Source organism: Oscarella lobularis, chromosome 15 (genome assembly GCF_947507565.1).
Source record: "Oscarella lobularis chromosome 15, ooOscLobu1.1, whole genome shotgun sequence".
Lineage (NCBI taxonomy): Eukaryota > Metazoa > Porifera > Homoscleromorpha > Homosclerophorida > Oscarellidae > Oscarella > Oscarella lobularis.
This window is the reverse complement of record NC_089189.1, coordinates 328,097-353,513: the sequence shown is the minus strand read 5'-3', so window position 1 is coordinate 353,513 and position 25,417 is coordinate 328,097. Positions and strand designations below refer to the sequence as shown.

Sequence of the window (25,417 nt, the reverse complement as noted above, 5' to 3'; positions counted from 1 at the left end):
GCACTGCGAGTCGCCTTGTCGTCGCGGCAGTAGAGCGTGCATGCACTGAAAACTAGGCAATTGCTTTTAGGGTAGATATGTGAGATGTAACATAAACTTAAAAAATTGACTTAGCTTAGTAGTGACAGTTGACTTAGCGCTTTCAACGTCCGACGGAGGAAGCGAAGGAAAAAGGCAGCCCTACTAGTACGTTGCACTGGATAAATTAAAGAGATAGTTGAAACCCCGTGGGCGAGCGACTGCGAAAGGCGAATCAGCCAGTAGGAAGGTGAAGTCTACAAAGTTCGGGGGCGGGTCATGCAGTAATAAGTCTGGCCCGGTGCGGGGGGTCACGCCACGCGGAAAGGAAGCAGTTTGTGTTTGTAGTCTACAAGGGTCGCCGCCGCCCCCGCGGGCCGCGCCATTGCAAATGACCAGTCACGTTCTCGGAATAATCGCCACATTCGATTAGGTTCACCTACGATTGTAAATTATAAATTGATGGGCAAAGGCAATTAACGTGCCTTAGATTCCGAGTCCTTTTCATGAATAATACCAGTCCATCCCCACTGACTTGAATTCGGGCCGGACTGCTGTCGGAACGTCAAAGCTGCTAGAACTTAATTGTAAGTCAATTAAGTTCTCAGGCTTCGTTTCCCGATTTAGCCGGTAGAGCCGTCTCGCTGGAAAAGGAGGCGGAATCTTTGATTCCTTATCGCTTTACGGTCATTTCCTTACTTGTTTGTGCAGAGTCATATAAATATTCGCTCCTCCGATGTTTATTACATATAGGAAAGGTTCCCAAGGGAGAAACGTGCGCATACATCGCGGGAGAAGTTATCATTTTTATTAGCAATCGTCCCCTCCCCCCACCACACACAAAAAAAAAAAACGAAAGCAATATCTGTATAACGTTTGAATTTACGATTGGCCTTCCATGAGAGCATAGACCTGTTTCAATTCTAAAAAATCTTATTTATACGAAATGCACTGCTACTGCGGTCAATTAATTAATTCACCGTTGAGCAAGAGACGAAACTTGTCTGGGCTCGCTGTAAAGGCTACGGAATCGCTTCCTTCCTTGTTTATTTTGATTTGTACGAATGGCTCGTCGACGTCCTGAGGACGAGTCACACGGCACCGGTTCAAAGTAGTGGCTTACTCCCTTACCGTCACGTCATTCGAACTCAGAACGTAGTCAACCCTCCAGTCCACGGACCTGAGCCTCGAGACTACAAAAATGCGTTGGACTAAGACTATTGACTCGGGACGGAGGACATATAATTTTTATTACGCCTTAGGCTATTCTGCCTTAGAGAATCTTGCAATTTCGTTTGGCCATCTCCATAAGCTCTACATAAGGCGGCGGAGAGTTCTGCTCTCCGCATTAGCTATAAGCGTGTATTATTGGACTATATTATGCCTTTTGGTAAGCCAAGTTGCTGAAGTTCGCTACTGAGCGTCTCGCTATCAACGTTATATTTAGCGGCGCTTGAAAGAATGAAGGAGAGCGTGGCAACCGCTGCTCTGACGTCAGAAGATTCTTAATTTGATTAGAGCGTCTTAGTGACGTGTGCAAGTTAGGAGTTGATTTCAATACCGTATTTTGCGTCTGCCGTCAATTTGAAAATTTTGGCGTACTGAAATACGGAAAATTTCGGTTTCGATTTCGAGGACCCCTATACGCGATTGATGTGCTCACGTCAATGCTATCGTCAATGAGATCGCGAATCACTTGTACGCACAATTGCTTCATCTTTACTGACGTCTAGAGAAAGTTACGGCACTGCATAAGCGAGTTTACTGTCTAAACGGCGTGTTTTGGACTCTGCGGCTCTAGCGTAGCAAGCTATCGTTCGAGAGGATGTTTCGAAAACGAACTAGAGCGCGTTGGACTCGCTAGCGACGCTACGGACGCGGAGCTACTCACGATTTTCGAAAGGATGCTGATTTCCGCCAAAACCCAGTCGGGACAATCGAGATCTCCACAAAATCGAAATTTCTAAACATAAAACGCCATAGGCGCCTGCATGAAATAGTCGGATTTTCGAACCATCTTTCCCTTGCTGCTAATCACGCCTACTTCATTTACACATAACGCGCAGGCGCATCGCTCTACGTCATCTCGGCCATTGTTGCCGCAAAAGTTGCGAAAATCCGTTCGAAACGGCATCGAAACGACAAGACGAGCCTTCCAGGGGCGACTCGACAACATCGTCCATGTAATCGCAACGTAATCGAGTCGCGATCACGCTATTTCATCGCCCCTTAGGGATCGCTACTCCTTCGACGGCTGTTATCACGAACCTCGCGGCCTCGACTGGTACTCCTGATGTCCGCTACGACGATAACACGTGCGATGCCGTCGGCGAAGCGGACGACGAAGACGGCAGTAAAGACTTTCCCTTAGATCTCTTCATGGTACGAAATGCACGTGACATCCGCTTCCATTTTACGCACGTGCTCGTGACGACCTTTGCACGTGCACCGGCGGACAAAAATGTTTCATTCATTCATTCATTCATTCACTAATAGCGCGCTTTAGGATAGCGCAGTGAAACGTCGCGCTAAAACGTTTTCCTATTCGATTCGCCAAGTGGGTAGCGTTCTAGCTCAGTGGGATGGAGTCCAAGTGGATAAAGACGTCTTTGTATGTGTTCCTATGGGGCCTCTCCCAACGCGAAGCAGAGATTGGTAGGAAAAGAAGTCATTAGTCAGAAAATCAATAAAAATAATAATGATTAAATAGTCTCATTGAGCTCTTGGATTATGCCGAAGAGACACTTTGTTGTCATCGTCTACTCATCTGTTTTCTGAAGAACAGGCCAGATTTTTGTAAGATGGGACGCTGTCTCAATATTTGACTGAAAATCAATTAAATAATTTTATTTAGCCGATGTCGTCAAGGTGTTTCGATTTCTTGGGTTCAGCGTGGTTCCTCCTGGGGCGTCGCTTATTGAAAACGAAGAGGTCTTTGCTATGTTTGTTGAATTAGATGATTAGTCAGTCTTCTGTCTGTGTCTTGTGACTCTCTGGTCTATATATTGGGAATACATGCATAAAAGAAATGTCTTGGGAGGGGCGTGGGGGCGTGGCACGCTTTAGATCCAAGTGAGAAAAAACACTAGGGCTATCACGACATTAGGTGAAGTTTTACAAACACGGAACTGTCGTAGCTACACCACTCGTCATTCGTGCGCGTAGAACCTGAAAAAAGGTCACTTTTTTTCCTATGTAAATAAATAAATCTATTTATGGGCAGGGCGTGGTCTTCCTGTGCGCGCGTCAACCATGACAACTTCGCTCTGTCTTGTCGTTTTCGCCCTTCTTCTCCTCCCCGGAGTCGATTCGGGTACGAGACGTCGTCTACGTGCACGCGACTTATTGAATTGACGCCGTTTTAGCCTATCGCCGCCTCAATTCTTTCATTCGACACTACGAACCGCTTCGTTTCGACCGAAACGACCTCACGGCGCAACACGAACGCATGAAACGATCCGTAGACGATCGCATTCGACTCGAATTCGAATCGCACGGCCGGTAAGCACGAGAAACGGGAGAAACGCCTAAGCCTCCCCACCCCACCACGCCCCCTTTTTTTTCTACCAGATATTTTCACTTGCATCTAATGCCAGATCGGGGCATTTTCGCCGACGACGCAACATTTGTCGACGGTCGCAACAATCCTATTCCATTCGACACGTCAGAAATTTATCGCGGCTATCTCTACGGTAAATAGTACAATGCAGTTTATTCCCTCACGTGATATTAATAAAATATTTAAAATTATTTATCACGTGATCAATTATCCAAGAAAATTATTTTCCCAGGCGACGGTCGCTCCTACGTCTTTGGTCACCTGACCGAATCTAAGCACTTGGACGTAGCAATTCACGTGGACAAGGAATCCTACTTCATAGAACCGTCGTCGCGCTATTTCAGCGGCGTCGACTTCCACTCGGTCATGTACAAGGGCTCTGACGTCATCTTCGACTTCCACAACGCCTCCACGTGCTCCACGCGCGATCGTTTGCGCGCGGAATTAACGCGCGCTAACAAATTGAAAACGGAAACCGCGGAGACCCCGGAAAAGAGCCGGAAACGACGCGCGTTGAACACGGAGAATACCCAATGTCGTCTCTTCCTAACAGCGGATCAAAAATTGGTTCGTTTCTTTGGCAACGAAGCGGATGCTTTCAAATCTATGGTGAGTCACGTGCAAGACTCCAATCGGATTTATTCTGGGACGGATTTCAACGATAATGGTTCTCCGGATCTGATTCAATTTGTAATTCGTCGTTTGTCGGCGTGGAGAAACAATGATGATATTCCAGAAGCACCTAATGCTCCCACAGTGAATGACGAATTTGAAAAGGATTTTATTGGGGTCAACGCTTTTTTGGATTTCTGGTCGCGATATGATCACGACGCCTTTTGTCTTGCCATTTTGTTTACGTATCGGGATTTCAATGACGGCGTTCTTGGATTGGCTTTTGTTGGGGAACCAACGTTTTCCGTGGCTGGAGGAATTTGCGAGAAGTATAGGAGTCTCTCGTTCGATGGGGGAACGTTTAAGTCTTTGAATACGGCCGTTTTGACGAGATTGAATTTTGGATCTACTGTTCCTTCGAAGGTTTCGTCATTGACACTGGCGCACGAGTTGGGACACAACTTTGGATCTAATGTAAGATTGGAAATCGTTATTCGCTTAACTACTGAAAGGTAGTATATGGTCATTTTAACGTGCACTGCACATAGATAGAGACAGCGTCGTGTAGGAGCCCTCAGCTTCAGAAATAATGAACCCTTTGGTTTAGAAATAATGAGGTCCCATGTTTAAAATTAAAAATCGGCCAAAGACGATTTTTATGAGGCTTCAGGTTTAGAAGTAATGCTATATAGAAATAATGTTTAGAAATAATGAGGCATCGGGTTTAAATTTAACGGAGGCTTCAGGTGTAGAGTCGTCTGCTATAGAAATAATTGGCCCTCTGCTTTTTTAGCATGATCAAGGAAATCCTGGTACTCAATGCGTACCGGGTGATTCAAAGGGCGGAAATTTTATTATGTACGCTCGCGCGACTACTGGATCCGAGGATAACAACGACGAATTTTCGCCGTGCAGTCGTAGTCAAATGCTTGACGTTATTGTAGCACGCGGTCAAGACGCGACTAGAGGCTGCTTTACGAAACGTAACTATCCGTTTTATTATTCTACATTCGTTTGTATTGTTTTATATATATATAGCCGAGGCTGGAATTTGCGGGAACTTTCTTTTGGACGACGACGAAGAATGCGATTGCGGTTTTCCGGAAGATTGCGACGACAAATGCTGCTATCCGGCGCAGCACGAAAAAGAGTGTCAGTTCAAGTGGAACGCCACTTGCAGGCAAGAGAGTAAAGCTCATAATACTTATAGTTAAAATTGTTCTCTATACTTATACTAAAAGCGGGGGCAATGGGCCGTGCTGCGATCCGGATACTTGCCAGTATCGAAACGCTTCGGATCAGTTTCAGTGCGCCAAGGAAACCGATTGCCACGGTCCTCAAAATTGCACATATCCTCTTTTCCCTCGCGGTGTAGTATAGTCGCATATAGTACAAGTCTTTCCCTTGACCTTTTGGGTGTATACTGGTCTAAGTGACACGTGCCCGACTCCTACTCCCAGAGAAAACGGAACGCATTGCAACGACGGGGCCAACTTGTGCGTGAATGGGGTAAAAATATAGAGACTGCATGCCTCGCGTCGCCGTAGAAATAGAGAATACGCTTTCAGGAATGCACCGGCTCGATTTGCACGGCGTTAGAGGCAGCCGAGTGCCTATGCACGGAAGAAGAAGAGCTGTGCCACGTCTGCTGCATGTATGAAGGAGTCTGCACGTCGTCGTTCAAGCTAAAGGTACGCTTAAATATAGATATACGTGCTATACTGCATGCATGCGCAAAGTCATACTATAGAGGTTTTATACTTGTATACTTGCACTAGAATAAGACGGGACTCGTTGGAGCCCATCTCGCGCCCGGGTCCGCGTGCGACGGCACGGAAGGCTACTGCGATCATCTCAAATTTTGCATGCTCGTCGATTCGGACGGTCCCATAGCGCGATTGAAAAATTTGATATTCAGTTCGGAATCGCTCGAAACGGCGCTCGCTTGGATCAAGAAATATCCGTGGGCCGTCGCGTTGATTGCTTTGGGACTTATTGTATTGGTAGCGTTGTTTATAAAACTCTGTTCGCATGCGACGCCGCGCGGCGGGAAGAGAAAGAAGGAGGAGGAGGCGAGGAGGAAGAAAGCGGCTGTTGAAATGAAGACGCGGCACTCGTAGTACTTTATGTCGATTTGTTGGGCCAACTATTTAGCGTAGGGCGCGGAGAATGTTTTAGACAGGTCCAAATTTAAAAGTATTTGTGAATTTTCGTTGGTTTGAGTGTTGAGAAAGAATAGTTTGTTCCTATTGGCTGTTGCTTTATCACGTGATTGGCTTCGACCATGGCTGAGGCGATTTCTCACCTGTTTGCCCTCTATTCTCTCGATTCTATCGAGTATTTGGATTTCGTATGAACTAATGCATCTAGATAATGTCTTTCTAGTGTCGAAGAATGGGAATTCGTCTCGGGAAAACGCGATTCTTCGACACTGAAGTGAGCCCCCCTTTCCCTAAAGCCGAATCGCTCTCCCAGCACGCTCTCGTCCAGATTCTCGCCTCTTTGCAGCAACATAACGACGTCCGTGACGGAACTGAACCTCCGTCTCTTTCTCGACTCGCGATTTAGTCGAGGATTGGCTTATAGCGGAAGTGGAAACGTAACAACGTTTACGTCAGAGTAAACACGAAAAAATCAATATCTACGCATGTCCGAATATTTTTTGAATTTTTCAGGTTTGACATGGTTTGCTACTATTGCTTGCTACAGGCGAAATTGGATAAGAAATGGGGAGATGGTGGCGTGAAACGCTTTGTTGTCTGTTTCTTGTCGTCATCCGAGAGTAGCTTAGAACTGTAGCAAAAAATCAATAAGTAGTATATTTTTATTATATAGTCTTTGCTCTTTAGTTTTTGTTCTGAGTTGGATGAGTATTGTCAACTGATCTTGGAAGACATTCAGGTGAAATAATTCAATTAATTATAAATATTTATGTATTTTTTTCTATTGAGGATTCCGGTTGTAATCCGATTTCTGATAAGGCGAAACGTCTGCTCGCCACGTGGCATCGAAACAGTGTAGCAGTGTGCACAATTTTGAAGGGGGTTTTCTTATTGAATTTTTAGGTTGAGTACATAGGTCACTGTGTGGAGAAACTGGGCTCTAGTTTATCATCTCTCATCTATTCAGTAATAGATATATAATTAAATAATTATTGCTATTGGTTGGAGTCTAGTCCTTGATGAATTCACCTATTAAATTTTCCGGTGGGACTGAGACGGATAGGCAGGACATAGAGAAGTAAAATTTCAATAGTTTCTTTTTTAATTGAAAACGCGAGGTTTCGTAGATTTGTTAGTACGTGCAGCTTAGCTGCTCTTCTCCAGCCAGACACTAAAGAAAAGGTTAAATAATTAATCAGTTTGAAACTATGTCCTTATTTGGTGATTTTGCATAAGGCGCCCACCACTCCCATTTTGCTAGACTTTGAGAAAAACGACGAAAACGCGTCTCTAGTGACGATAGAACAGAATTCATTTCAGCTGTCTCACTCTGGTAAGACTCTAGTTAGAGGAGGGACCCCTTTAGAGGACCCTATCCATAGATACGAACCCGTTCTGCGAAGAATGGGCGCAGCGTATGACAGCGCTAGCCGATACCAAACCCAACGCGGCAAATCTACGTCAAATTGTAGAGGAATTCAAACTCAAAGTACAAAAAAAAAACGTACCCCAAAAAATCAATAAAAAATTAAATATCCCCATAGGCCATACAAGACGTAAATACCCTAAAACGTCTAATAAAACAATCCGAAGCGTCCCATTACGCTCTGTACAGGTGATAGAGTCAATTTTCGCAAGAATAAAGTCTCGCACCTATGTCTTATATATAGATCGTTCTTGTTTTTAAAATCGTGCGGTAATGCGTCCGTTTTGTTGCGCTACGCTCGACAAGAGGCGATTTCTCTGTCGGCGCGCGACTCCCTATCGGTTCTAGATTCGCTACAGAGTCATCTCGCGAATGAAAACGTGCTCGCTTAATATTTAAAAAAAATAATAATTATTATTATTATAAAAATGTGATTGTCTCATAGTTTTGTAACGGTGATATTGTCGCAGTTGTGTTGTTCGAAGTTGTCGTTTGTCGTAAAGTATCGTTTGCATTCGCTGCACTTCATTATCTTGAGCGTTCGCTTCGCTTTCTGCTTCTCGCGACGAGCGAGACGGCTCTTGAGCAGCGGGGGAAGATATTGGGCCTCCAAGAAGTTCACGCGACTTTTTAGAATCGATCTAGTAAGAGGACTCCATTTTAATTAATTATTATTGATTTTTCTACTTGACGCAAAGATCCGTTAGGGATTCGACTCTTCTCGCGCTTTCGTTATTAACCCACGGTTGCTAGGGAGCGAAAATCGTTTTAGAAATATCTTTTTTTGTTTTTGTTTTACTGTCCACTCGGCTAGGGAGTCGGCGCGCTTCGATTTCGCTTCTAGGTATGATTTTATTGCTGGGAGTCCCTTTGAGCAGACGGATGGGGGTGGAGAGAGGAGTGGGTTGTGTATTACTTCTAGTACGGTTAGAGGTAAATTGAGGAGGTTCACTGGTAAACAGGCTATCGCGTTATAGCTAGAATATCAAATTTTTTAAATCTATTTTGAATTTTTTTCTTACTTTAGTTTAAGTTGTGATAGATTTTTGAGATGTTGAACGTTTTGGGGTACTGTAGTCTGAGAAAAGTATTGATTTATTGAATTTTTTTAAGTAGATTCTTTTACTAGGTAGTTATCTGTTAGATCAAGTTCCCTGAGATTTTTTAGATAGATGATGGACCAAGGCAGGTCTGTTAGTTCGTTATGAGATAAATTCAGTAGAGTCAGGTCATGAAATGAGCCCAGTAGGACAGGACATTCCATCACCATACAATCTAAAAAATTTTTTAAATTGTATATACCTAATTAAAATTATTACCTGATATTGTGAGGCTTGTAGCTGTTTTATCGATTTGTTCCACAATAGAGTGGAGTTGGATAGCAGTTACAGGCTGTTCTGTAGCATAAGTAATGGTCCAACAGCGGCCCTTGTGAAATGTGCGTACAGAGACGGCACATTCGGTGCCGTCTTCTATTATTTTTCCAGTCTCATCCACCTGTATTGATATGTTTTATATTAAAAAGTAAAGCACTATGACTGTAGATAGGCTCAAATGTATTAGAAAAGGAGATACTTTGAACTGAATGTTGTATACCCAACGAACCTTATAGGAGGTTTCTTGGCTGGTGCTGCTATTAGAGCAGCGACAAAATAGCCAGTGAAGTCTTAGCATTGCTCAAGATATGAGATGGTCACGTGCACGGAAAAGTTGCAAGCTGTGCCGCTCTTCTGTGACTTCCCAATGAACCCTTTACTCTACTATAGATTGCGCGGTGTTATGCAATAGCAAAGTGAAAAGGTTGGCCGCAATGCAGCTGTTTCGGTGTCAAAATGACTTGAGAAAGATGAACGCATGCGCATCGACGAAGAGGGCGTCAACCTTTCGTTTTTCATTAGAGGAACGCATCCATCGTTTTCTCGCTCATCTCGTCCCACAAGCCATCGCAGTCGCTTCGACCGACACTAAGGTGCACAGGGAGACGCGCTTCGATTGACAGCGGCGCGTTTTCGACTTCCGATCTAACGTTACGCCGTCGCGCAGATCTCTCACAATGGCGACGAAAGACGACGAGTACGACTATCTGTTCAAGGGTAAGCCGAGCATCGCGCACGCGTCCGAGACCCCAATTGCGCGAAGAACGCGAAGAGGGAACGCGAGAGGGACCCCTTTAGAGGGAAAAGCGCTTCATATCCACTTTCCCCTCATCCAGTCGTTCTAATCGGCGACTCGGGCGTGGGAAAATCGAATCTCCTCTCGCGTTTCACGCGAAACGAGTTCAATCTCGAATCGAAATCGACGATCGGCGTCGAATTCGCAACGCGAAGCATCCAAGTCGACGGGAAGACAATCAAAGCCCAAATATGGGACACAGGTTCGTTTTTGAGGGGTCCCAGTGCGAAATAACGGAAGTGGTCGTCCCTATAGCCGGACAGGAACGATATCGAGCAATCACAAGCGCGTAAGACGCTAAATAAATATTATTGATTATTGATTAATTATTTTGTAGCTATTATCGTGGCGCTGTTGGCGCGCTTCTTGTTTATGACATTGCCAAGCATTTGACCTATGAGAATGTGGAGAGATGGCTCAAGGAGTTGCGAGATCACGCGGATAGCAACATTGTTATTATGCTCGTCGGAAATAAGTCCGATTTGAGACACTTGAGAGCCGTGCCCACGGAGGAGGCGAAGGCCTATACGGGTACATACGGGAAATCAGATTTTTAGAAATTATTTATATATGATTTTTTTTAGAAAAGAATTCGCTTTCGTTTATCGAGACTTCCGCTTTGGATTCGACGAACGTAGAGACGGCTTTTCAGAACATTCTCACTGGTAATGACGTCACCACTGATTGAGTATTTAATTATTTTCTTTTTCGTTATAGAAATCTATCACATTGTATCGCAGAAACAGATAGCCAATCAGGGAGAAGACGGCGACACGCCCGGAAATAACGTACAAACGATCGTCGTCCAGCCAACGAACCCGGAAGAGGAGAAGAAGAAAAAGTTGCCATGTTGTTCGGCACTTTGAGAAAAATTTGAGAGGGGGGCGGGACCTGGCTTTGTAATTGATGATTTGGGTTGTTATTAAGACGCTCACTGTATATGTATTCGATTTAGGGACGTCTGTATGTTGTCTTGTCTTTTTTTTCCTCTTGCGTCTCTCTGTGCTTTTGCTGATAAAATAGTCGGTATATTGGTTTTTCGTATAACGCGCGTTACGCTGCGATGGAGAAGACGTTGAGTTCGATATCGGGCGCCATTTCGGGCCTTCTATCGCACTATAGCGGCTTTACGAAAGAATTTCAAGCGCTCGTGAACACCATCGGCGAAGCGCGAACGAAACACGTGAGCTTCGCGACGGGCCGAGTCTTTTTCGTCGATTTCCGACGCAATCGCTTAGGAAGAGGATCGTATCGTACGCGCGGAATGCAAAATGCTTCAAGATCGACTCAAACAGCCGGACATATCGCGCGTAAGCGGCGATTTTCGATTCAGTTCGACGACCACGCCCACTTTTCTAGAAACTCCTTCGCGAGTATCTCGTTCGGCTGATCTACTGCGAAATGCTCGGCCACGACGCCTCGTTCGGGCACATACAGGCAATCAAATTCGCCCAGCAGACCGGCTTACTCGAAAAACGAATCGGTAATCGTAATTAGAAAAAAATTCGCTTCCGGGAAATCATTGCGTCACGTACGGGAAATCGTAGGATATTTAGCCGTTTGCCTTCTCCTTCACGACGGTCACGAGCTGATCGTTCTTCTGATAAATACACTACAGAAAGTAGCTACATATTTTTCGATACATAGTGTATATACGCACCTAATTTCATTCAGGATCTAAATAGTAGTAATGTATTGGAGAATTGCATGGCTCTGACTGTCGCAGCCAAGATGGTTGGGTCGGAAATGATTCCCGCCGTCTTGTCGGCTGTTGTCGCGAAATTGAAGCATCCTAGGTGAGAAAAAACGTTGATTTTGGGTGTCAAATCGCTATTTTTGTATCTTTTCTTTTCTCGCGAAGGGAACTCGTACGTAAGAAAGCCGTTCTCGCTTTGCATCATTTCTATAAGAAAAGTCCCTCCTCCGTTTCCCATCTCCATGACGACTTCCGGCGCGCGCTATGCGACAAGGATCCAGGCGTCATGGAAGCCTCACTGGGGCTTTTTATCGAATTAGCAAAGGAATGCCCCTTCCCCTCCCCCCAAAAATTAAAATCATTGAAAAAATTCCTTTAGGACGATTCCCGTCTTATTAAAGATTTGAATCCGAGTTTCGTAGCAATACTAAAACAAATAATCGATCGAAAACTTCCAAAAGATTTCGAATATCACTCCGTCCCGGCACCGTGGATTCAGATAAAAATACTTCGAATTCTAGCGGTGATAGGAACAGACGATCTCAAGTAAGAACGCACAAAAAAATTAAAAAAAAAACAGAGAGAGTCTAAAAAATAATTAAGATGTAGCGAGGGAATGTATGAAGTCATTGGCCTTTGTATGGATAGAGCCGACTCCGATAATCCAATTAATTACGGTAGAAAAAAATACGTGACCTTAATTAGATAAATAATAATTATTAATATAGCGATTCTGTACGAATGCATACGGACTGTGACTCTAATATATCCCAATTCGGTAATGATTCAACGTTGCGCTAAGAAAGTTGGTCGCTTTCTCTCGTCGAAAGCGAGCAACAATCTCAAATGTACGGGAATTACGGCGTTGACCGCGCTCGTCGCCGTCGATCCCAAAGTGGCGATCGAACATCAAATGGTCGTCATAGAGTGTCTCGATGACCCGGATGACACGCTGAAACGAAAAGTAAAGAATCAATAGTATAAATAGCCGATTAAAATTAAATCGACGATATATTAGACGTTGGATTTGTTATTTAAAATGACGAATCCCGTCAACGTCGAAGTGATTTGCGATCGTTTAATTAATTATTTGCGATCGACTGTGGATCAATATTTGCGCGCGGATCTCGTCGCTCGAATCACGCAACTCGCCGAGCGTTATTCCCCAAATAACGCCTGGTTTATATCAACAATGAACGCCGTTTTCGAATTGGGCGGGAATTTAGTTCAAAAGGAAGTAGCGCACAATCTCTTGAGATTAATAGCGGAAGGTTTAATTAAAATAAAAAAATCAATAATCAATAATTAATTAATTAATTAATTAAAGGGTCTGATGACGAGACAGCTGATACGGAGCTTCGGCTCTACGCTGTCTCTTCCTATATGGAATTAATTGAGAAACCGTGTCTTCCTGATATTTTGATACAAGTCATTGCTTGGGTAATATTTATTTTCTAGAGTTAATCTCTATTGATTTTTTGATTTTTCGCGTGTAGATTTTAGGCGAATATTCGTACGTGTTAGACGATTCGAATCTCGACGATATTTTACTAAAATTAATCGAATTACTTCAACGAGATTTCACGGGTAAAATTAATTAGAAAAATAAGGTTTTTTACGCGTGAAAATTACGCTAGATCCGTCCACATCCGGTTGGATTATCACAGCCGTTACAAAAGTCGTTTCCCAATTGGGTACATGCCCCGAATCGGCGCGCGCGCTAAGCCAATCGTACGCCCATTCGGCGTCGATCGATTTGCAACAGCGCGCTTGCGAATTAGAAGCGCTCGTCGCGAATCCGACGCTCATGAGCCAAGCGCTTCCCGTCGACGCGAGTTGCGAGGACATCGAGGTAAAATAAATAGGACTTTATTGATTTTATATTTTTTTCTTGAGGTCGATTTTTCGCTGTCGTTTCTCGATCAATTCGTCGCCGATTCGCTCGTCCGAGGCGCGTCGCGCTACAAGCCGGCAACGCAGAGACGAAAACACCATAAAGGTAATTAATTAATTAAATATAGAAGTAATTAAAAATCCGCGCGCGCCTAGAATCGATGAGTAGCGTTTCCCACGCGGCCGCGCTCAATTTTCTCCCCTACGCTCCCCCGCCTAAACCCTCCTCCGTACCCCTACAACCCGTCGTCGTCGCCCCGTCGCCTCCGTCGCCTCCCGCTTCTCGAGAAGAGCGCGATATTTCAAGCGAACCTGCGCAACCGCAAAACGAGCCCAAGTAAGACTCCAAACCCTAAGTTAGACAATAGAACAGGGGCACTTTTTGGATGCGTTAGAGTCGAAGCCGTGGGTTTAAAAGCGCCGCGACTTTGGGGCCGAACGGGGTACGCTAGAAAAACGCAGGGATCCTCTCCTGCGCCGGAGAGAAAACCCGAACCGACTCCCCCTCCCGCGGTCGCCCTGGAGACCGACGTTGCCGAGGAAACGCCGCAGGAAAAAGTGAAGGAGGGAAAAGGGGGCTTTTATTGTATTAGTTTCTTAGTCGCGGGGTCTTAGGACGTTGATGAGGGCGAAGTTAGTGTGGAGGAGACGCGTAAGAAGGCGCTCGCTTCGGCGCTGTTTGGGGGGGTTGAGCTATCGCCTAAGGGCTCTGTAAAGGTAAGAGAGACTCCACGGGGCTTAGAGGCTAAGGTGAGCGGGTTTTCCTATAGAAGGATAAGGTTTTGAAGCCGGTGGGGGCAAAGAAAGCGAAAGGGTTTTCTCGCGTTGTTCCTCCGGCTTCTTCTGCTTCTTCTGCTTCTTCTTCCGCGCTTGTTTCGTTTGATGGGTTGGGTTTGGACGCCGATTTGATGACGTCCGAGTCTCGTTCTGCTGACGTTCCTCCTCCTTCGTCTTCGGTCGATTTGCTTTTGGATTTGGAGGGGCTTGACTTGAGCGCAACTCCTGCTCCTCCTCCTGTCGCGGAATCCTCTCTCTTAGCAATAGAACCAATGATACAAGAGCCACAAGAAAAGGTATTAAAAATACGTCGTTTTCTCTCGAGTCATAGTCATTTTCTCCGCATAAGCCAATGATACAAGAGCCACAATCGCGAGAAAAGGTACTGGTATTATTAATAAATTATTCTTCTCTATAAATCGTCTTCTCTACGTAAGACTCCTAGCGAAGGTTTCGAGTTTTCCTTCATGCAAAAGACGGGCTCTCCGCCGCCGGAAGACGCTTCGAAACAACTCCTATTGGAGAGCCAGACGCCTCTAACCTCGTTTAGCATACCCGAAGAATTACGTGACTATCCGGTGGCCACAAAAGATAATCAAGTTAGATTATGAAAAGAGGCGATTTTTGGACTTTTTTTCACGCGTTTTTTTTTCTTCAAGGATGTCTGCCACGATCCGTGTCTTCGAGTCACGTGCCGAAAAATTCTCATGCCCTCTCAATTAGCTATCGTTTTCTATTTGACCAATCAGAAATCGTCTTCGCTGCGAAGTGTCCGCGTTCAGCTCGAACTTCCCGGATCGTTTAAGGTATAGAGAAAAAAAGGTATGAGGGAAGCGTTGCTAAGTAGCGTTGCTAGGCGACGATAGACGGGGAGGATAAACTGGAGTGGGAAAAGGAGATAGCCAGTTTCGCTACGGTATAAGCGCGATTATTGATCTAAAAAACGCAAACGGGAACTTTTTAGAGTGTTCACATTCTGAAACTGAGCGCTCAAAGCCCAGACTTACAAATGAATTTGCGCGGAGAAATTCTCATCCGGGACGCTACGCAGCAGAGATTGTTTTTCGCGTTTCCCCTCGAAATTAGCGATTTGCTAAGGTGATCCAATAGAAAAATTCCGCTTTGATTTTTTTGGAATTTTTTCGCGGGTAGACCTGCCGTTGACATGACGACGGCAGAATTTGGGAAACTTTGGAGTAAGGGCCACTCGTTTCACGACGCCAAACTGAATATTGGCACGTCAAAAATTCAAAATCCGAAAGATTTCATGGACAAGGCGAAGGAAAATCTCAATCTCCATCCCATACAAATCATAGGCAAGACTCAGGGGTATCCAATAATTAATTATTGATTTTTTCGCAGGGAAAGAAGGCATCGTTGCAGGCAATTTTCTCTCGACCAATCTCTTGTGTCTTATTCACGGCAAAGTGCTGTCTTCCGGCAAAATAGACGTTTGGATTAAAACGAGACACAATCTTCTTACGGGAGCAGTAAAGAAAGCGAGCGAGAACGCATTTTCTTAATTTGAAACATAGAAAAAAGAGGTAGGAGGGGTTTTTGCTGAAAAAATTGATATTAACCAATAAATGCGTTAATATCGATTTGATAATCATTTTCGACGGGCCAATACATTTGCACATACGGGTAACAACATTTATTTTGAATATAAACGCAAGTGTACTCAACAAAAAGTGTTTGTATTTTCAGTTCTAGTGCAGACTTTCTCCCTCTCCCGCTTTTCCGGCAACCTATATTAATTAATTAATTAAATTAATTAATTTGATTAAATGGGTTACTCTTTTGAATTCGTTCATTTTCACTGCATCCAATGGGCTTCCTATAAAGGCAATGTAATTAATCCGGGTCACCTCTTCACCACCCTGATTATCTTTCACAAATATCTATATAAAAAATTAATTAGATTAATTAATGACAATCTATATTTCTCACTGTTATATTATTGACGTTTTGAAATCGCACGTAATTGAGAGATATTAACTTACTTCCGGATAAATGCTCAGGAGCCAATCTAAATAGAAAATATTAATTAATGTATATTGAGTGACGTCATCAGGCTGACGTAATCTCCTGTATGGCTTTGTTTCTCTCCGCCGAATCAAAGTCTAGCGTGCTAGGTTGATTGATAAAGATTCTCAACGTCTTAGGAGCAGTTTCTGAGAAAACATATCCAAAAAATCAATAATTAATCGAAATTAATAAAAGTCTCACGTAAATTGGCCGTGTACATTTTGAGAGAGTGAATTTTGACGGGTTGATTAAACGCTACAGCGATTAGAAGCTAAAGAAAATCCCCTTAGAGGTCCCTTTTCCCTATATAAAAGCCCCTATACCTGTTCATCACAGTCACTCTCTAGATATCCCCCTCCTTTTTGAAGGGCCCCTTCAAAGGGATGATCGTCGCTTTCGTTCAGACACTCACAGCCCTCTTTAGCCAATAGGGGGCCCAAATCGATCTACTAATTAAATTAAAAGATTTTAATTTTTAATTTATTATTTACATGTCCGGGAACGCCGCTCGTTTCCGCTTCCTCTTCGTCTCCGATATATTTTTTAATCATTTCTTCTAGTTTTCCTGCATTTGCTCCCTGTAGTTGATCGATTTTGACGAGGTTTTTGAAGAAGAGGAACGTCGGCATGGCTCGTATGCCGTATTGTTCGGCGACGGCCTGGAATGTTACGTCACGTACGGGAAATTACTAATTTTGAGAATTTTAGTTTTTTTACTCGACATTCGTCTACGTCGACTTTGAGGAAGACGGCGGTGGGATATTTGAGACTAAGCTGTGCGAATATTGGGGCGATTTGCTTGCAAGGACCGCACCTAGGCGACTTCGTCGGACGAGGATCCTCAAAAGGGGCCTCGACTTCTTACCAACTTGCCGAGAAGTCGACGACGACTAGTTTGCTTCCAGCTGTCGTCATTTTCGGTAGGAATTCGGCATCGCTTGCAACGACAATAACTCTTCCTTGAGACATGACGAAAATGTACGGGGAGTCAGTCGGTTTGTCTACGTCATCCTGCGTCACGCTCAGCGCAATGGCGGTCGTTGCTTTCACCAAGAAGTCGATTGCTTTGGCTTTGGCTGCCGGTTCTGTGTACGCTTCGCATCGATCTGGTGTGTGGGGAACTGCCGACGAGTCGAAGAAGGCGTGGAACGATGTGAAAGCGTCCATTGCGACGACAACGAATCGAACGAATCTTCTTCCAGTAAAAGGAGAAGTTCCCAAGCTGATTTCACCTATTTCTCTGTTTGTTTTAGGCTTTTGACGAGTCGTATTTGACGATGAGCCGTTTGGAAGCGACGTGGAATCGCGGAATTGAAAAAGCCTCTTCGACGATTTTGCGCGAGTGCAGTTCTTCGGGTTATCTCGCGATTAGTTTTAATCGAGGCGCGGAAAAAGTGCGAGACGCTTTCAAGACTCAGAACGATAAATAAATTAGTATTTTCGATTACAGTACATTTTGTAAGCTGATACGGGTTTGGCTTGGCTCCGAACGTGCGCTAAGGTTCGAAGGATCGATCTTATTTTTGACGCAATGCAGCATTGTCGACGCGTCCTCTCGTCCTTTCCGAGATTTACGAGCGCAAGACTGTTTGGTCAAGTACGAGAAATCTATCTATTTGCTCGATGTGAAAGATCTTAGCCGGTTTTTTCCAGTTCGAAGGCGGAGATGGCTCAATTCGGTAAAAGAGACACAGAAATCGTATTTCTGTAATCGATTCGTGCGTTTAGATCGGCTGGTGGCTCATTTGCGAAGAAAGAACAAGCACAGGAAGATCAATACTTCCGAAGATTGGTAAATACAGATGAAATTAGAGATATCGCGCGTTGATTTCTACTATCGTAGACTCAAGACCAATTGCATCATCTCAAGGAAGAACACGAGGAGGAAATTGAACATCACGCGCAAGCAATCAAGCAACACGAGGTCAGCGAAGCCAATAAATTAAACTATAGTCATTTTTCGGTTTAGGATGCCATAAGACGGCATAAGGAAAAAATAATGAAGCACGAAGCGGCGAGCAAGAAGGATGACTGAAAGGGACGATGACGGGAGAGGCGTGGCTCTCACGTGATTTCGTTTGTTGTTATGGTTACTCTCTGTCTCGCAGCGGTTCTCGTTGTCAATTGTCCGTCTCTCTAAACCCGCTGTGTTATTATTAATAGGCGCGTCGTCATCGCGATCTCCCCTCCTGTGCGTGTGCAATACCCAAAGGTCCAATTCCGAAGGGAAACAGGTGGCGAGTCGCGACCTTTAGCGCATGCGTAGGCGTGGTCTCCGACCTTTTTGACTGAACGTCGACCTTTTCCCGCCGAATTTCCCGTCGCTGTCGCCGCGTCGAAGCCATCTGTACAGGTAAATCGCTATGTTCGAAGTTGCGCGTTGTTTTCGAGGGCCCTTCGTCGCGTTTTCGCGCTAACTGACCCGTTTCACTCAATTCCCATACAAAATCTCGACGCCTACGGGCATATCGACTCTCTTCGACGGCGTTTCGATTTGTTTTTACCTTTGCCCTCTTCCCTAAATGGAGAGAAACCCTCGAAGCCCTCCCATCGATCGAATCTCGAATCCCAGCTGCGTATATCTGTTTTTTTTATGCAACCGCGGTTTCTTATGTCACACAGACCTCTCCCATGAAGCCGCCGCTATTCTGCGGAAGCCCCAAATCGGTCCAAACGAACGATTTCGCGCCTAAAACGCCTCTTCCCGCCTCCGATGCGAATCGCCTATCGATATCGTCGCTCAAGCGTCGTCTCGGCTCGCCGCTTTCGCCGAAACGAAAATCGGGGCCCCATTCGAGGGCCCTAACGTTCGGCGTCGCACTCGACGAACTGATGCGTCACGCGACACCCGGATCGCACGTGCCGCGCGTCGTCGAAACGGTGTGCGAACACATACGAGCGAACGGTCTCGATTGCGAGGGAATATTCCGCGTGAGCGGAAATCAAAAAATTTTGGAAAAAATGCGCGTCGATTTCGACAAAACGGGAAACGCCGATTTGAAACGCGTCACCGACGTCCCGGCTGTCGCTTCTCTATTGAAGCAATTCTTACGAGAACTTCCCATACCCGTCGTACCGGACGATTTGAAAAAATCGTTTATGGACGCGTATGCCAATAATAAATCGGATCGGGATGCATGCGCGAAGGAGTTGAAACGTCTCGTGCCGTTTCTTCCGGCGAGTCATTTTCAACTTCTCAAATATATTTGTAAATTTCTTATTGACGTGGCCGAACGAGAGGATCGGAATAAGATGGGTCACGTCGCCCTGGCGATTGTATTCGGCCCGAATTTGTTTCGTTTGTCGGATGGATTGATAGCGCTTCAGGAACAGGCGTTTACGAATGGAGCGACGGCGGTTATGATTCAATGCTATGATGAGATCTTTGGAGATGACGGCGGGGAGATCAAAAGGGGTCGAAAGAAACCGGATAAACCACTTCCCTTCGCCGAACACGTCCAAAAGAAGAAAAAGAAGAAGGCAAAGAGTAAGGATCGTGCTAGGACTTTGTACGACGAGGAGGAGATTGTGGAAGTGGCGGAGATGACGGTCGCCGCCGCCGCCGCCGCCGCCCAAGGTTCTCAAGGTTTTGAGGAGGAGGATTCGGTGGCGACGCCACTGAATCATACGTTGATGGACGCGAATTTGGAAGTGGCGCGCGATCGACGACGACGACAGCGCGCTCGTTCGACGGAAATCCAACGAAGGCCACTTCCGCCTGATCCACCGGCACCCGCTCCTCCAAAGGAAGATTTTCACAAGGCGCTAAGCGCCGATAATCTCCTTGACGACGACGACGACGACGAAGCGGATGGTTATGCGAAAGTCGAATTCAAAACTCGTCCAATGTCGAATCCGGATCCGCCAATAATTCCCAAACTCGTCTTGGATCCCGTCGTTAACGAAGACGCTTTGTCGCCGCCGCTGTCGCAGGTGGATCATTTGATGCGGTCCGGTTCGCCGTGGTCGTTGAGCAGCGGCGCGCCGTCGCCCCAGCCGGCGGTGACGCCGCGACGATCGCTCGTACTTCGCTCCATCGTTCGCGAAACGGTCTCAAAGCATTTATTTGCAAACGAGAATGGGAGAAACGACGACGACGACGACGATAATCCTATAGCGAATCTTCGAGAGGTGCCGTCGGTGAGCGGCGGCGAAGATAAAGACGAAGAGTCGCCGCCCGTGGAACGAATGAGAGGGAGGGGAGATCATATCAAGGGAAAGATATCCGCGTGGGAAAAACGCATCGTCGAGGAGCGAACGGCGAGGAGTCCGTCGTCGCCTCGTCGCGTCGTCGTTCCTCCGCCGCTGTCGACGGATTTTCTCAAGAAGCGAGACGAGATTGGTGCGAGATTGAATTTGGGATTGAGCACGGCGCCCGTCGTGCAATTCGTCACCTCGCCTGACGACGATGCGATTGTCGACGACGATTTCGTTTCGTTGCCACGCAACGCGACGACGGGATTGTTGACGTCGTTGACGGCGAATCGGGCTCCGCCGCCGAAAAATCGTCGTCGTCCGATGCGACGACGACGGAACGACGACGACGACAAGGGATCGGAATTAGTATTGCAGGATATCGACGAAGAGAAGGAGACGAAAGTACCAAAACGGCGGAAATCGAATGTCAATGATGTCATAGTGGAAGGGAAACGACAAAGAAAGTCATATGATCTGACTGTGCAAGAGTACGACGAGGAAAGAGACTCCAACTCGTCTTCATCGAAAGTACAAAGTCGAAAATCGAATGACGTCAACGACAAGCAAAAGAGGAGGAAGAACAGGAACGCAAACGACGTCACAGTGCAAGACGTCGAAAACGACGACGACGAGAAGACAAAGAAAACGTTGGACGTCTCCAATTCGACTTCAACTCGCCTATCGACGACAAGCGTCGATTCGGCGTTGCCGGCGAGTCCGGCGGCGGCGACGGCGATTTCCTGGCACGACGTCGCGCGAGAAATGGACGCCGATTTATCTCGCAAGCGTTCCGTCGACGGCCGATCGGCGAACATGGACGAGATGACGTTGAGCGAATTGCGCGCGGAGAAGCAGTGCGTCCAGCGCACTCTCCTCGCCGTCGAACGTCGCCACGGTCGCCCGACGACGCTCGACGGCAAAGAGGCGACGCGTTGGATATACAATCGCTATCGCGAGATCAAGATGCGCGTGCGAGAGATGGAGAAACTCGGCGCGCCGGAGAGCGGCAAGACGGTGGGCGACGTCGTCGAAACGGCGGCGGAGGAACGATTGCGATTGGACAGCGGCGTTCACATGTCGCCAACAACGACAAAGGATATGAGTCCGGAAGCGATTGTTGATTCGGCGGAGACTTCGATCGGAAGTTGCGACGACGTTCTCAAGTCGGCGTCGACGGGCGAGTTGGAGAAGCAATTGGCGACGGCGAAGCGAACGAAGCGCGCCTTGCGCGACGTTTTGAAGGCGTTCGAGACGCGGTTCGAGAAGGAGACGGGTCGGCGAGTCGGTAAGGCGGATCGCGGCGTCATGGAGGAGAAGTACGTCGAGTATAAGAAGGTAAAGTCGTCCATAAAGCTTCTAAGTAAACTGCTCGGTCAACGAGTCGCTTAATTACTTTAATATATAGTCATAGTTATTATTTTTGATTCTTTTTTCGCTGTGAAATCGTAGAGCATACAATACGTATATAAATAATTACAAAATTACTTATTTTAAACTGAGATTTTTGACTAGTTCGTACGTTGCTATGTAGAGAGCGCTGCTTGGCAACGTCGACATGTATCTTGCTGTAAGCCCCTTATAGAGCATAGCTAGGCCCTCTTCCTTGTAGAGTCGTCTCGCTATATTTCCTATTGATTTTCCACCTATCACCTGGAAACGAGTTCGTATGACGTCAAGGGGATTTGTTAGCGTGCTTGACGTAAAACCGGCACACATTCCAGAAAAAGCGTTTAGAGATAATGAAGGTAGGGCAGTTGGGAAATTAGGCAATAAATAATCGTGTACAGTCAAATAGGTGCTCCACCATATGCCGCTCGTTGGACCAAACGTTAGCAGGGAAATGAAATAACCTTTATAAAATCCACGTAAGCCATTTTTTGAATAAATTTCAACAATGACGTTGCGTAGAGAAATATTTAGATTTTTCGACTGTCCGGCCATCATCAGCTTTTGCGAAACGACGTCGACTGGCACGTTAACGATTTGGCTCGACGAACTCGCTATCGTCCCGGCAACCAAACCTTTCCACGTGGGTGACCACGTGGTCGGTAGGAGAAGGTGTCGCGAGAGTTCGTAGGCCGTGGAGTGCGTCTGAAGAGCAAGCAGTCCAATATTGTGAGGTAGAAAACCCTTGTAGAGGCCCCGAATTCCCTCGCGGCGCGAAATTTTGCCCAGGGCGTCGAAAGATCCCGTGTAGATCGATTTTTGCTGTTGTACTTGGAGGCGCGTTCGAACGAGCATTGCTGGATAGATAGCCGCTCGTATTCCAACGAGAAAAGCCGTTCCTATGCCGTAGTATTTGCGCTTGTCCATTTGCTCCCATTCTATCATTGTGTGTACTTTTTACGCGCTAATCTGCGCAATAGACGCGCACCGAAAAACATGCGGAGATCTTTTCTGTCTCTTCTTCGCGTTTCTTCGTTTCGAACGAGCTCCCGAAGTAATCATATGCGTTTAACGAGTGTCCAACTATAATCGCGTTTAGGTTTCGCGTCCCGATGGCGCGCGGAAAAGCGAGAAAGAGCGCAAATCGCCATGGAATCGCCCGAAACGCCAAAAATCGTCGTCGATTTGAGTTTGACGCATGGAATGACGCTAAGAGTAAGCTCGCTCGCTGACGATCGTAATAAAATTCGTCGTATTTAGGAAACGCGAAAATTGGCTAATCAAATTCAGCTAATCTACGGCTCGAATCTCAATCACGCGAGTCCCGTACATCTAATGATTACGAGCTGCGACGAAAATTCGCTCCTGTGGAAAGAAATGAGCAAAGGATTTCGTCATTCATTGAAAAATATTCCAGTTAGAAAAATCTCCGTACGTAGTATAATACGTGAAATTTCGTTTTTTAAAGATTGATTTTCGACACGACGACTTTTGGACGATATTTGAAAATGATCTTTCAAATCTCATCTACCTCAGTCCAGATTCTCCCAACAGTAAGAAGACATAATTTTGAAAACATTATCATCGTTTTTCTTTTAGATTTAGTCGATGTGAACGATGCCAAAGTTCTCGTACTCGGAGGAATCGTTGATCACCAAATCAATAAGGTATTCATATGCAAAGTGTCTCTTGTGCATAAGTCAACGTTTTCCTTCTCCCCTAGTGCGTTTCCTTGAACCGCGCATCTTCTCACAAAGTCGCAACCGCGAAACTTCCAATTTTAGAACACTTCTCAACGCAGAAATCCTACTCAACAGTACTCTCCATAAATCAAGGTAAATGCACCTATGAGAAGATACCGTAACGTAGAGCGGAGCCTCTATCCCTTTAAGTATTTGATTGCCTGTCGACATACCGAAGTTCTAGAGATTGGGTAGAGTCTCTCCGCGAAGTAATTCCGCCTCGTAAAGGGTTTCTTCCGAGAACTCGTTTAGCTCACCCCGGATAAATATGAGAACTTTCACAAACGCCCTACGATGACCACATGTTTTATGGAGGAACTTACTTAGCTTAATTAAGTTAATTAAGCCGTCGCGTGAGTCTTCCTGAGTAGGCAGACTATAGTGTCGTCATCAACGTACAGAGAAAGTGAAACGTACAAAGGTGATACTGCTCCTTTTTCAAAATGACATCATAGACACACAAAGATCGTCGTCATGGGTCGTCATGGCCGGTCACGTTGCGTGGGATCAGCACTTCACGTGACTCGCCCGCGAACAACGAGGATATAAAAGCGCGACGACATTTCAAAATCATCACTTCTACTAGTACCTGGAACGATGTACAACTTCACTATCGGCTTTCTTCTTCTCTTTGTTGTTTCTGGTCGGAGCTTTGTTTTGAAGCGCTCTGTTGATTCGACTTGCTATGGATACACGCACAGAGACGCCGCTTACGATCTCGTCGTCGGTGCCGTCGGCGAGTCGGATATCAAAGTCTTGAGTTGTTGTCATAGCGACGCGGTGTACGTCGCGCGATGGAGACGGCTGCGCGACGACGGGAAATTGGATCGGATTTCGGTGTGCGATGGCGATTCAGTCGAATTGGCTTGTTGGAAATACTATTCGCGTCTCTACGTTCGGCTTTTTGTGAATGTTAGTCAGTTAGTTTCGACGGCGACGTTTTTGTGCGGAAAGGAGCCTTTGTGGAATTCCGATTTTTTTGTCACTACGAAAATCGTTTTGAATTTAGGTATGCATTTTGTCCCCCCCCCCCCCCCCCCCAAAAGTGCTTTTTTAATTTTTTTGTTTAGAAAATGATCCCACTTTGCCACCGCCTAACCCAGCCGGGTCCCAGGGTACAGTAAAAGGGAAATTCGACTTTGAAATTATCCGAACAAGTGCGAAATTCCACCTTGACGTCATCCACTCTAATGACTGTTTATATTTAGATCATTATAACGAGTCCAGGTGCAGCGGCGCCGATTTTGATGGCTCCCAGTCGAATAGCGTTGATAATAGGAGAGACGCAAAGCGACGTCACATTCTCACGTGCTTGGGAAATTCGTCTCAGCTCGTGTGGACAGTCCAAGGGGGATGGAAAAAGAAAGGAGGCAAAACGAAAGTCTCGCTTTGCTCTGGAGCTGAATCAATTAAGGAGCCTTGTTCTAAAGCGTCCGCAGACGGTCTTCACTTGTACGCAGTTACGGAGATCTCGAAATCGAAGAAGAAGATTTTTCGGTGTCTTCAGAGAGGCGAGAGTTCGACGAGTAGGATGTGTCGGTTCAAAGTCGCTTGGAAATGATTTGAGCCACTCTTTTGAAACAGGACAAAAGTGAACGCGTCTTTTAGACATGAATATATATCTTTGCGCAAATTGATTGCGTAAGGACATATACGGGCTTCCGCATTTTCGAACCACGCGAACTTCCGACTTCCCCAGGCGAATCGAGCGAGAAGAACGGATCCTATGTGCGCTTTGAGCCCGTTTGG

The 25,417-nt window shown here is 45.9% G+C and overlaps 11 protein-coding genes and 1 long non-coding RNA gene across 16 annotated transcripts; 8 read left to right on the top strand and 4 right to left on the bottom strand.

Moving 5' to 3' along the window:
* Positions 1-787: 787 nt before the first annotated feature.
* LOC136195912 (COMM domain-containing protein 4-like) lies at positions 788-2,373 on the bottom strand. Its single transcript, XM_065985398.1, has 9 exons — positions 2,033-2,373; positions 1,910-1,981; positions 1,682-1,747; positions 1,580-1,619; positions 1,403-1,522; positions 1,274-1,354; positions 1,150-1,211; positions 999-1,098; positions 788-941 (listed from the first exon to the last, which is right to left on the bottom strand). The coding sequence occupies exons 1-9, from the start codon at positions 2,192-2,194 to the stop codon at positions 901-903; spliced, it is 744 nt and encodes a 247-aa protein (XP_065841470.1). The 5' UTR covers positions 2,195-2,373; the 3' UTR covers positions 788-900.
* LOC136195917 (uncharacterized) lies at positions 2,066-3,047 on the top strand. Its single transcript, XR_010672016.1, has 5 exons — positions 2,066-2,201; positions 2,252-2,400; positions 2,525-2,673; positions 2,729-2,814; positions 2,873-3,047. It is a non-coding gene; the product is annotated as an uncharacterized lncRNA (long non-coding RNA).
* A 211-nt stretch (positions 3,048-3,258) lies between these two features.
* Positions 3,259-6,438, top strand: LOC136195902 (disintegrin and metalloproteinase domain-containing protein 10-like). The gene is made up of 10 exons (XM_065985384.1): positions 3,259-3,331; positions 3,384-3,519; positions 3,589-3,710; positions 3,810-4,663; positions 4,983-5,172; positions 5,228-5,369; positions 5,431-5,538; positions 5,614-5,698; positions 5,758-5,880; positions 5,968-6,438. Exons 1-10 carry the CDS (start codon positions 3,271-3,273, stop codon positions 6,307-6,309), a joined length of 2,163 nt encoding a protein of 720 aa, XP_065841456.1. The 5' UTR covers positions 3,259-3,270; the 3' UTR covers positions 6,310-6,438.
* A 24-nt stretch (positions 6,439-6,462) lies between these two features.
* Positions 6,463-8,261, top strand: LOC136195908 (protein Njmu-R1-like). Its single transcript, XM_065985389.1, has 13 exons — positions 6,463-6,526; positions 6,575-6,625; positions 6,680-6,808; positions 6,865-6,984; positions 7,039-7,090; positions 7,141-7,206; positions 7,255-7,317; positions 7,365-7,429; positions 7,479-7,533; positions 7,588-7,684; positions 7,734-7,840; positions 7,896-7,966; positions 8,022-8,261. Exons 1-13 carry the CDS (start codon positions 6,474-6,476, stop codon positions 8,167-8,169), a joined length of 1,077 nt encoding a protein of 358 aa, XP_065841461.1. The 5' UTR covers positions 6,463-6,473; the 3' UTR covers positions 8,170-8,261.
* On the bottom strand, positions 7,955-9,617 carry LOC136195909 (leucine-rich repeat-containing protein 40-like). Of its 2 annotated transcripts, XM_065985392.1 has the most exons (8): positions 9,383-9,617; positions 9,097-9,274; positions 8,904-9,052; positions 8,800-8,855; positions 8,694-8,754; positions 8,577-8,645; positions 8,465-8,526; positions 7,955-8,418 (listed from the first exon to the last, which is right to left on the bottom strand). In XM_065985392.1, exons 1-8 carry the CDS (start codon positions 9,449-9,451, stop codon positions 8,217-8,219), a joined length of 846 nt encoding a protein of 281 aa, XP_065841464.1. In that variant the 5' UTR covers positions 9,452-9,617; the 3' UTR covers positions 7,955-8,216. The 2 variants fall into 2 exon arrangements, with proteins under 2 accessions (XP_065841464.1, XP_065841462.1); XM_065985390.1 differs by having other exon boundaries at positions 7,957-8,418; positions 8,577-8,754.
* A 6-nt stretch (positions 9,618-9,623) lies between these two features.
* On the top strand, positions 9,624-10,985 carry LOC136195913 (ras-related protein Rab-11B-like). The gene is made up of 7 exons (XM_065985399.1): positions 9,624-9,746; positions 9,821-9,870; positions 9,990-10,151; positions 10,205-10,238; positions 10,287-10,480; positions 10,534-10,614; positions 10,667-10,985. The coding sequence occupies exons 2-7, from the start codon at positions 9,831-9,833 to the stop codon at positions 10,813-10,815; spliced, it is 660 nt and encodes a 219-aa protein (XP_065841471.1). The 5' UTR covers positions 9,624-9,746; positions 9,821-9,830; the 3' UTR covers positions 10,816-10,985.
* A 25-nt stretch (positions 10,986-11,010) lies between these two features.
* Positions 11,011-16,014, top strand: LOC136195900 (uncharacterized). The gene is made up of 25 exons (XM_065985382.1): positions 11,011-11,132; positions 11,188-11,259; positions 11,309-11,432; positions 11,497-11,570; positions 11,624-11,745; positions 11,811-11,972; positions 12,027-12,191; positions 12,249-12,322; positions 12,374-12,609; positions 12,664-12,916; positions 12,973-13,085; positions 13,142-13,232; positions 13,283-13,497; positions 13,542-13,644; positions 13,695-13,875; positions 13,934-14,096; positions 14,154-14,255; positions 14,309-14,611; positions 14,665-14,697; positions 14,753-14,914; positions 14,975-15,121; positions 15,172-15,231; positions 15,280-15,413; positions 15,468-15,631; positions 15,678-16,014. Exons 1-25 carry the CDS (start codon positions 11,013-11,015, stop codon positions 15,836-15,838), a joined length of 3,534 nt encoding a protein of 1,177 aa, XP_065841454.1. The 5' UTR covers positions 11,011-11,012; the 3' UTR covers positions 15,839-16,014.
* On the bottom strand, positions 15,955-17,529 carry LOC136195907 (thioredoxin-like protein 1). Its single transcript, XM_065985388.1, has 9 exons — positions 17,209-17,529; positions 17,061-17,157; positions 16,835-17,002; positions 16,667-16,789; positions 16,545-16,614; positions 16,396-16,489; positions 16,266-16,344; positions 16,112-16,216; positions 15,955-16,063 (listed from the first exon to the last, which is right to left on the bottom strand). Exons 1-9 carry the CDS (start codon positions 17,508-17,510, stop codon positions 16,025-16,027), a joined length of 1,077 nt encoding a protein of 358 aa, XP_065841460.1. The 5' UTR covers positions 17,511-17,529; the 3' UTR covers positions 15,955-16,024.
* Positions 17,530-17,789: 260 nt separating this feature from the next.
* On the top strand, positions 17,790-18,484 carry LOC136195916 (ATPase inhibitor, mitochondrial-like). The gene is made up of 5 exons (XM_065985401.1): positions 17,790-17,940; positions 17,997-18,022; positions 18,072-18,135; positions 18,187-18,267; positions 18,313-18,484. The coding sequence occupies exons 1-5, from the start codon at positions 17,875-17,877 to the stop codon at positions 18,376-18,378; spliced, it is 303 nt and encodes a 100-aa protein (XP_065841473.1). The 5' UTR covers positions 17,790-17,874; the 3' UTR covers positions 18,379-18,484.
* Positions 18,485-18,567: 83 nt separating this feature from the next.
* On the top strand, positions 18,568-22,035 carry LOC136195901 (protein FAM13A-like). The gene is made up of 2 exons (XM_065985383.1): positions 18,568-18,696; positions 18,966-22,035. Exon 2 carries the CDS (start codon positions 18,975-18,977, stop codon positions 21,927-21,929), a length of 2,955 nt encoding a protein of 984 aa, XP_065841455.1. The 5' UTR covers positions 18,568-18,696; positions 18,966-18,974; the 3' UTR covers positions 21,930-22,035.
* LOC136195911 (solute carrier family 25 member 44-like) lies at positions 21,927-23,917 on the bottom strand. Its single transcript, XM_065985397.1, has one exon. It carries the CDS (start codon positions 22,869-22,871, stop codon positions 22,026-22,028), a length of 846 nt encoding a protein of 281 aa, XP_065841469.1. The 5' UTR covers positions 22,872-23,917; the 3' UTR covers positions 21,927-22,025.
* On the top strand, positions 22,499-25,318 carry LOC136195910 (tRNA methyltransferase 10 homolog B-like). Of its 4 annotated transcripts, none has more exons than XM_065985396.1 (9): positions 22,499-22,660; positions 23,026-23,141; positions 23,187-23,342; positions 23,395-23,479; positions 23,526-23,593; positions 23,650-23,761; positions 23,819-24,677; positions 24,739-24,825; positions 24,877-25,318. In XM_065985396.1, the coding sequence occupies exons 2-7, from the start codon at positions 23,076-23,078 to the stop codon at positions 23,932-23,934; spliced, it is 603 nt and encodes a 200-aa protein (XP_065841468.1). In that variant the 5' UTR covers positions 22,499-22,660; positions 23,026-23,075; the 3' UTR covers positions 23,935-24,677; positions 24,739-24,825; positions 24,877-25,318. The 4 variants fall into 4 exon arrangements, with proteins under 4 accessions (XP_065841468.1, XP_065841467.1, XP_065841466.1 ...); XM_065985395.1 differs by lacking the exon at positions 22,499-22,660 and adding an exon at positions 22,904-22,980 and having other exon boundaries at positions 24,124-24,677; XM_065985394.1 differs by lacking the exon at positions 22,499-22,660 and adding an exon at positions 22,904-22,980.
* Positions 25,319-25,417: the final 99 nt, after the last annotated feature.